The sequence below is a fragment of the Lonchura striata genome, chromosome Z (genome assembly GCF_050655825.1).
Source record: "Lonchura striata isolate lonStrDom1 chromosome Z, ASM5065582v1, whole genome shotgun sequence".
Lineage (NCBI taxonomy): Eukaryota > Metazoa > Chordata > Aves > Passeriformes > Estrildidae > Lonchura > Lonchura striata.
Genome location: NC_140740.1, coordinates 56,612,757 through 56,622,480, shown reverse-complemented (window position 1 = coordinate 56,622,480; position 9,724 = coordinate 56,612,757). Strand labels below are relative to the sequence as shown.

Sequence of the window (9,724 nt, the reverse complement as noted above, 5' to 3'; positions counted from 1 at the left end):
CAACTGTGGAGAATGTTTAAAGAACTAAAATAAACCAAATAAAACTATAAATAACACAATATTGGTTTATAAATGTGAGATCATGAAGAAAAAGTCTGACAAAGAGTAAGCAAAAGAGGTGGTTATTGCAGACATTACTTCTGCTGCTATAAAAGCAGGATCTGGTGATGAAAGTATTTTTACCTTGCAGTGAAATGCACAACTGCATTTCTGCCAGAGTACATGTAATATAAATGCAAACAAACTTAGCTGTTTTAAAAACAATACCCATGATGCTATGCACTTAGACAATACGCTGTAAATCAGTTTATTTCCCACGTAGTGGACAAATCCAGTCAGTGTAATGATTTTTCCACATGTTGAATAGTAAAATCAAACTGCTTATTTTCCCACAGGTCACTGTGAGAATAAGGGTCTTCCTATACCCCTTAAAGCTTTCAATTTAAAAGTTAATTCTAGAAATTTGGAACTGTAACATCAGGGTCTTTGCCATTAACAACAACGACAACACTATAAATGGCTAAAGAGCAGTTATTTGTAGAACAGTTCAACAGCTCAGTTACGGAAAGGAGTTTTAGTGCACTTTGCTCATTTTAGCCAACATGGTACATTGCCCTTTTTGCATACAAAGTGGACTCATTGATTTCCACTGTAAGAAAAAAATTACTTGGCAAGCAAAACACTGTGTCAGGCTGCCCTTTTGTTCCTTATACATTTTAAGACAGAAGCTTTGCAAGACATTACACAATTCTTTGCTTTTATTATTAAGTGAGAAAGTCTGATTTGTAACACTGTCACATTGCTAGACAAAATGCTTCAGTGATGGATGTCAACGCTGGGTCAACACAAGGCCTCATTCTACAACATTCGTTTACAGAGGAATTATAGTGATTTCAACACACCCAACAAAATATTCCTTGCTTCCTTCAGAAAAAAGTCCCATCATTCTTCCTGTAGTGGGCATGTTACTACATAAATTACAACTTTTGTTTTTGAACAAAACATCCCCAAATCTTCATGAGAACAAATGGTTCTACAGGTGTTACAGAAGTCTTCACACATCATCATCATCTGATGTATCACTGCTGCTTGTCTCAGAATCCTCAATCTCCAGAGCAGGTTTGAAAGTGCTGTTTTTCCAGGGGCTAAATTTAAAATTACAGATGAGAGCATTTTTCAAAATGCCGTTTTTCCGAAGACCATTTTTTTGTAACTGAAATGTGAAAACATGACACATTTAGAGAAAGAAATTCCAAACACAACATTGCAACTCAACACTCATTGCATCTTCATCTCCGGCCTACGCTGGATCCACAGCTTTTCCTAAGTACACAGAAAAACTTAACTCCCCTGCGAGCCTTCAATTCTGGCCAGCCACCTGTATCCCAGTGTCTCCAGTCGTGCTGAACTCCTGTAGTCAATGAGAGTTCACCCTGTCCCCACACACCTTGCCCCAGAGATCCTTTCTCCCTAACGGTCTCTCCCTGCAATCCAGTCCCTTTTCCCACAGTGCTGCAAACATCTCTGCTAAGATGGGCAAGGGGCAATAGGGAAGGGGCCCAGAAGAGATGCTGCAGAAAGGAATGGGTATCTCAGCAACTGAAAAGCCAAAGACACTGAAGAAAGGAAACAGCTGATTCTGCAAAAAAGAAAGGAATTACTGCATTTTCAATATCATGCAGAAGGTGCACACTAAGACAAGCACTTGGAAGTTTAATACTCCAATATCAAATTATTATTTCCAACAATATTGGAATTACCAAATCTTCATATTTAGCATCACACGCTGTTCTCCTTTCTGACTTTTTCTCACTGACCCCACCAGGTATACTCAATACTCCTCATTAAAAAAAAAAAAAAAAAAAAAAAAGAAAGAAGGAAAAATCAAGTCTAGATTACCTTTTCATACTTTGCTACTAGTAAACTAAATGTCTCTCAATTTCCAAAAAAGAAAACACAGCTCTCAGAGTAGCATGGAAACTGCACAAAAACCTTGAAAGAAGACTCTCTTTCCTCAGGCTAAGCTGAGGAGCTTAAAAGCCTGTGCACTTTTACCAGCAACAATACCTAAACAACCCAGAAGTAGCCCTACCTTTCCCTTGATACTTTGTGAATAGGCCTGAGGTATAGTCAGCATTGGTACCAGATTTTTTTAAAGCAACTATACTTCCAAAAGCACAGTACTGAAATAGTAGAGGAACAGCCACAGTAATTTTAAAATGATCAAAATTACTGCAGATCCTCCTCAAAGGTAGGCATCTAGGGTAACCAATTACAGGTTTATAATGGAAAATTAACTTAGTCTTACCTGTTCACTAATGACTTGGAACTCCCTCATCTCATCCTCAGTTAGTGGAGCACATGTTTCATCATTTTCACTGTCTTCCTGCCAGCCCATCTCCTTTAACAACCTTTAAATTAAGAAGGACAACATTAGGAATTTGCTATGCACACTCAAACATTTCAAGCTCTGCCTACATACATGTCTAAAGACCTGTAACAAATGCATTGATTAATCAGCCAATATTTTTTTTTTAAATAAACTCTTATGTAAGTTTGAGTTCCAAGTCTTGCAAAAGGTATGTAAAGCACAGAAGATGAGTTCTCAGGTCCCTCAAAGATGACACTATTCTACCACTGTATGTGGTAAAAACTATACCTTCATTCTAAGGCAAGAGACCTGTGTCAGAACAGTAAGATGTATTTTCTTAACATAATTTAAACTGTTAGTGAAGCAGCAATGTATTCACTCCTCTGAGAACAGTATGAAGAGAAAGACACACTGAGGGACTCTGCAGGTTTTCCTGAATAACAAAGCAGAGCAAAACATGAGGAATATTGGTGGTGTCTCTCGATGGAAACCAAATCAGGATGCAATGGCCTCATGTGGTTTCTTTTTTATACCACATGCTAATGTCAAGAGCCGTGTCAGGCTTCTTCACAACTGAGTCTCAGCCAACAGCACAAGCTGGCATTAAAGCTCAAACAGCTAGGAGTGGATTTTGGGGTACGGGGAAGAAATAAGAAGACTCCTCTCATAACTAAGCTTCAGCTATACAAAGATACAATAATCAGCAAGTTTTGGCCACTTCCTAAAGAAGGATGGCAGTATCTGAGCAGGAAGAAAATGATTTTACGTTTGAAGATGGTGTGAAAACAGGGATTATCTGAGGGTGAAGACATCGTGACATTTAACAATGAAGTTACTATGTTCACTTGCTGCAAAGTTTTTGCCAAAAGGATTAACACCTTCAGATAAACCAGGTATCCTTTGACTTTAAACATTAAAGCAGACTAAAGCTATTTCACAAAAAACGAAGAGGTTTCTATAATGTATGCCAGAGCTGACACTTAAGAGCTAAAAAACAGTGAATATATTAAAACAGTAAGACAAACTCACAGCTGACACCATATACTAGGCACTTAATTTAGGCAGAAATCTGCAAAAAATGTCCTTCAATACAACCCTCCCCGCAAAGAATTCTATACCCCAATACAGTGGATGTGCACTGGGCAAATTTGCAGGTAACCAAATCCACTAAAGACCATTTTTAGAACATAACAAAAGCCTGGAATTGCAGAAGGAGAAAAGCACTACTGTGTTTGAAGAAAAAGTTGATAGGACAGTAACAGAAATGGAAATTGTACCCCTGTTGCATTTGGACCAAATCAGAAAGCGTAACAGGCAGGAACAATCAAATCATCAGGATGCAATAAAAATATATACAAGTAATCCAAAACACAATGTTAAATGCAGTTCAATGATAGTTAAATTTTACTGCAAGCAAGCTTAGACATTACTGCATTCATTGAAGTAAATAGTTACAGAGCTTCTGTTAATATAAGTAAAATTCAGGGTAATAGCTAACTAACTTTAAAGCAACATTCTGTAATGTTAGCAGCACCACTATCTCTTTAAACTGACACCATTCTAGAATGGTTAAAAGTGTGAACTACATAAAAATATTACTTTGGATTACAAACTTGATACCAACAGGATTGCTGCATGTTGGAAACTTCCCCAGCAGGAAGAAAGCCCTTTTGTGCCAAATGTGCCAATACTGTTACTAGGTATGCAAAAGTAACTGGGAACTAAGGTGGTGACCCACAGTGCAAACTACCACAAAAAAGATAACCGTAACACCTGTCTATGTGCATGCTGAACTCACAGCCAAAGCACTGTGACAGTTATGGACACACAGCCTCTCTGGGATACCACAAAAGAAAGACATTTGCCCAGAAATCCTAACAAGGCTATTTAAGGTAATTTGAATTGAAAAACTAGGAGTTCAATTTGACTCCCATCTTCCAGTCAAAAAATCATGAGCCTCTAGTGGCCACAGATTTCACAGACTCCCAGAATATCCTGAGTTGGAAGGCATCTACAAGGAATGTGGCATCCAACTCCTGGTCCTGGACAGAGCAACCCCAAGAATCATATCCTGTGACTGAGAATACTGCCCAAATGCTTCTTGAACTCTGTCAGGCTTAATGTTGTGATCACTTCCCTGGGAATCCTGTTCTAGTGTCCAACTATCCTCTGGATGAAGAACATTCTCTCTTTTCTGAAAGTTGCAAATTTTCTCCCTAAAATGGCAAGGACCATTTTCCAAATGGTTTTGGTATTCCAAATTAATAGTCCCCCATTAGGACAGCAGCAAATGACTTAGAGGTGTTCCTTAAAAGACAATCAGTGTGATCATCCTGGGTGGGCGGCCTACAAAGACATCTGCTCCTTGTTTGCTCCTTAATCCTTATCCAGAGGCCCATAACCATGTCATCAACAGCTGCAAGCTCCATATATTTCACCCCACTCACTAGATACAACAGCACTCCCCCACACTACTGCTGTCTGTGCTGCCTGAGGAGCCTGCCACCATCCACAACATTCCAGTGACAGAACTCATCCCACCTGGTGTCACTTACGGCAGTGATGTTGCTAATGGTGGGAAAAAAGGAACAGAGCAGGATACTTTGTACTCTTCATACTCAGGAGGAGTAAGAGGAAATTAAAGTTTCTTCTACAGGCACTACAAAATGAAGAGCTGTCTAGTCCAATGTATAGACTCTATCACAAATAAAAAAGAAAGTCTGTCTAAACCATAAGAATCTGACAAAAGACTGGGTTGTGATTATCTAGTAGCATCACTCTCATATCTACCAAATGCTAGTGCAGCTGGATTACTGTGATAATAGACTCTTTTCATGAAATTACTTTCTCATCTGTCAGTAAACTGTCTTGTGATATCACTAATTGTGTCAAAAAGTCAGCTACAAAAAGAATTAACTACTTTAATAATGACAAAAAGCTCACTGAAGTTTTATATAAGATGCAGTATTCAAAGTGTTTTTAATACAAACAGCAATTACACACATTGCTCCTCCCAGACACCTAGACCAAAATCCAAGGGGTGACATCACTATGTAGTTTGCTCTATTCTTTATTAAGAAATAAAATTTCTTTACTAAAAATTGGATGTATGTTAGTACACAGGTTTAAGAAACAAAGTATGTCTCATGTTAAATTAGTATCTGCCTAAAAGACAAATTTTACATTACTCAAGAAATACTTTATGTGTTCTCAGTTTTCAGATTCTGACTTCTGAACTAGTAAGAATTTATGAAAATGCTCAGTTACCATGAAGGAACACTCTTTATGTTGTATACAATACATACCTATGCTCTGCCTCAAGTGAGCTGGAAAGAACATTTGCCTGAGGGAAAGCTGAAGACTGAATGATCTGCTGAGGTGTAACTGAAGCATTGCCATTCTCCTGCGGAATCTCATTTTCAAAGTTTCTGTTTATATCTCTCTCACAATGAGGACTGTTGCTGTTATGCAGGCTGAAGAACTCATCATCCTAAATACAAAAATAATTTTACGTTACAAAATGTAAAAGTGAATTCCATCCACAAGTAAATATCCAGAAGTGCTGCAATTCAGTAGCTCTGTTTAGTTTTAATTAAGTTTAAATGGAAAGACTCTACTTCACAGGTAATTCTGTTCACCCTTCTGGCTTTTGCAATACCCTGTATACTACAGAATTCCTAAGATACGCTACTGATTAAGTAATGCAGAAAAAAACTCACATGCTTTTCCCCGAATTTTTTTTTCTGCAAGGTTTTACACATATCTTAAAATTCAAATGTACTTCAGCTGGTCTTCATACCTACAGAAATAACAGGCTATTGAATTTTTATTGTTCCTAATTAAATATCAGAGCTGTATGTGGCAGAAGAAGCCTGAAAGTATATGAGCTCTCAAGTTTACTTAGTCTAAGGATCAGGTAGGTCACAACACCCATATCTCAAACAGCAAATTCTCTGCCATGAATTCAGAAAGACTGCATACTGTTCTTTAAATTCAGACAAGCTTGTTGCAGTTTGATTTAATCTGTGGCTTTTATTAATGTTAGTTAGCCTTTATGCTCCCCCATTTGTCCCCTCACAGTTGGTTTGATCCAAGTTGTTTACCGCAAAAGTTCCTGCCACTTGGCTCCCCAGTTATCTGTTATCTGTTCTCACCTCTCCCTGTTTCCTCCTTATTTCGTTCCATCAATCTGAGTTTGTTTATACCCTTTTGGCTGTCAATCCTGTAACCACCCCCAGTTTCATCCAGAAAGTTCTGTATCAGTCACCCCAGTTTAGCTTTTCTATTTGACCTTGTCCCTACCCCAGTTACATTATCATAGGTTGTTGTAACTGATATCATCCCTCTCTGGTTTATCCCCATAGGGTGAAACAGGTTTGCACCCCTGTCCACCCACCCCCTTTCTAAACTGCTGTAACCTTTGATTTCTTTGGCATTTATTCCTGTACCCACTCAGAGAGCACCTTGTTCTTGCCTCACCTGGGGAAAATAAAGACTCTTTGGGCTCGCAGATAAGCATCCTTCTCTCATCCCTTCACCTCCTCTCAGCGTGTGGAACTACCAAAGCTGCACAACCCACGCAGCAGCACTCAGCACCACCAGGGTGGCAGACGCCGCTCCCCTGGGTGCCTCTCTCGTGGTGGCCACCCGGCCTCACAGGGCAGTGCCGGCCGGCTCATCCCACCTGCCCGAGGCCGCGGCAGGGAGACACCGCACAAGCTCACTTACACACAGGCACTCAACCCCAGCTTCTCAGGCTGTTAAGAACAGCAACTGTATTAGACATTAAATAGTAATCAGGGAGAAAACATTTTTACAAAGCCAGCTGTTCAGGTTCACTCAGAGATTAAAAGTTCTTTAGTCTATAAACATGAGATATTTCTTTCTATTGTACTCATTCAAAAACCTGTTATTCATATTTATGAATGAGCCAAATAGCCTCAGAAGTCTTACCAACTGTAAAAACAAAAAAGAGTATAAAATCCCTAAAGTGGGTATATACCAGCATTACCCATAGCAGGAGGAAATAATGCAATTTTCTGCACCTGTAAGAAATCATACTTCAGAGCACAGGATCAAGACCACCATAATTTCCCTCTCACTCACATATTGTCTGCTTTCAGAAATATTAGAACAGCCAGCAAGATATGAAGAACATATATCCCAGTAAACATATATTCAGCTGTTGCATTATATGCATGAAGTATATGTCACATAATATCACATAATACCACATAATTTACTAAGCAGTTCCAATATATAGGACAAAACAGCTTCTTGCGAGTGTGATTCAGCTGCTGAGTACAATTTGCCTCATTATTTCATAATTCTAAATCTCTAGATGGTTCCTAAGATCTTTCTAATCTCAAATCAAAATATTTGTGTATTTCCTGAACACATGAACAAAGCTATCCCCAATAACCATCTCAGGGCACTCAGTCACAGAACCTAATAAAAAGATGCAGGCTTTTCTTAGCTCATACATACAGCCAAGTTATACAGTCCCGTTACAGCAAATTGCATTTTGCCTGAAAAAGCATCAGAGTCAGAAAAGTCAATCTCACTTTTATGAGCAATGTACACTGGCACTGTTTCCTTTTTAATATCTCAGAGGCCTAATATCATTTCCTCAAAATCACTTATTTATCTGGCAGATTTCTAATTTATGGGATTTTTTGTTTTAATAAGACAATTTAAACCACTCATTTACAGCAAACAGGCTTGTAATCACCTCATTCTGAATAACAGAATACTTATCTTCACTTGGACTATGATAACTTGCTGGTGGCTGGTAGCATTTGACACAAATATTCTCTAGTATCACTCAAGCACTGCATACGTGAATTTAGACTGAAAGAAACCTGATGTGTATCATACATAGCCATTATAGGCCTTCAAGTTCTCAATTAGTACAAAACAGTGGTTTATGCATATATTGAGCTATTGCTCCTATGATTAGACCAAGAATAAAGAACTTCTGGTTACATAAATACTAATTAGAAAGGAAATGGTTTGAGAAGCAGAACCAACTGTTTTGTTTTGTAGGATAACTTAACAGCCAAGGTATGAAACACTGCCCTCCACAAGTCTGTTGGGACCAGGTGAGATTCACACAAGTAGAGAGAAAGCTGACAGCCCACTGAGCCACTTTCCATGATTTATCAGCAGCCCTGGATTATCAGAGAGGTCCCAGGCAACTGGAGGCTGGCAAATGTGACACTCATTTGCAAAAAGTATTGGAAGGAGATTCCAGAGAACTACAGGCATGTCAGACTTGCTGTTGTACCAAGGAAGGTCATGGGGCAGATCACTGTGAGTGCCATCACACACCACATGCATGAGAACTAGGAGATTGGGCCCAGCCAGTAGAGGTTTGGGAAAGACATGTCCTTCTTGATCAACCAGATCTCCTTCTATGACCAGGCAACCTACTAAGTGGATGGAGAAAAGGTTGTGGATGTCTTCTGCCTGAACTTCAATAAAGCCTCTCTTTGACACAGTTTCCCAGAGAATTCTGCAGAAGCTGGCAGCCCATGGCTCAGACAGCTGCACTCTCCACTGGATTAAAACTGCCTAGATGACTGAGCCCAGAGGGTGGTGGTGAGTGGAGCTATCTATATTCAGCTGGTGGCCAATGATGGGTGTGGTTCCCAAGGGTTCAGTACATTGATAAAGTGATCACTTTATCAATTATTTGACAAGTGCACCTCAGTCAGTTTACAGGTGACACCGAAACAGGTGGGAATTCTGATCTGCTATGGTGCAGGAAGTCTCTGCAGAGGGATCTGTACAGGATGGATCAACAGGCTGGATTGAGGTTCAACAAGGTCAAGTGCTAACCCAAACTAGTGCCACAGACTGGGGCAGAGTGGCTGGAAAGGACCTGGGGGAGCTGGCAACAGTGGCTGAACATGAGCCAGGTTGTGCCCAGGTGGCCAAGAAGGCCAATGGCATCCTGGCCTGGATCAGCAATGGTGTGGCAGCAGGACCAGGGCAGGGATTGTCCCCCTGTGCTGGGCACTGGTGAGGCCACACCTTGAGTGCTGTGCCCAGCTCTGACCCTCACTGCAGGAAAGACACTGAGGAGTTGGAGTGAGCCCAGAGAAGGGCAATGGAGCTGGGGAAGGTCTGGAGCACAAGTCCTGTGAGGAGCAGCTGAGGGAGCTGGGGATTTTTATCCTGGAGAAAAGGAGGCTCAGGGGTGACCTTATCACTCTCCACAACTGCCTGAAAGGAGCCTGTGGCCAGGTGGGGGTTAGCCAATACCCACGACAGGACACAAGTTGTGTCAGGGGACATTCAGATTAGACACTAGGAAGACCTTCTTCTCAGAAGGGTTGTCAGGCACTGGAA

The 9,724-nt window shown here is 40.3% G+C and overlaps 1 protein-coding gene across 8 annotated transcripts in view; it reads right to left on the bottom strand.

Annotated features, from left to right (window-relative positions):
- Window positions 1–283: 283 nt before the first annotated feature.
- GPBP1 (GC-rich promoter binding protein 1) overlaps window positions 284–9,724 on the bottom strand; it is a 35,540-nt gene continuing 26,099 nt past the window's right edge. For all 8 annotated transcript variants that reach the window (XM_021534332.4, XM_085566118.1, XM_085566117.1 and 5 more), the window contains 3 exons: window positions 5,677–5,861; window positions 2,309–2,411; window positions 284–1,213 (listed from right to left, as the gene is read on the bottom strand). In XM_021534332.4, coding sequence (XP_021390007.1) covers window positions 1,055–1,213; window positions 2,309–2,411; window positions 5,677–5,861 — 447 coding nt within the window. In that variant the 3' untranslated portion in view covers window positions 284–1,054. The remainder of the gene's footprint in view (window positions 1,214–2,308; window positions 2,412–5,676; window positions 5,862–9,724) is intronic.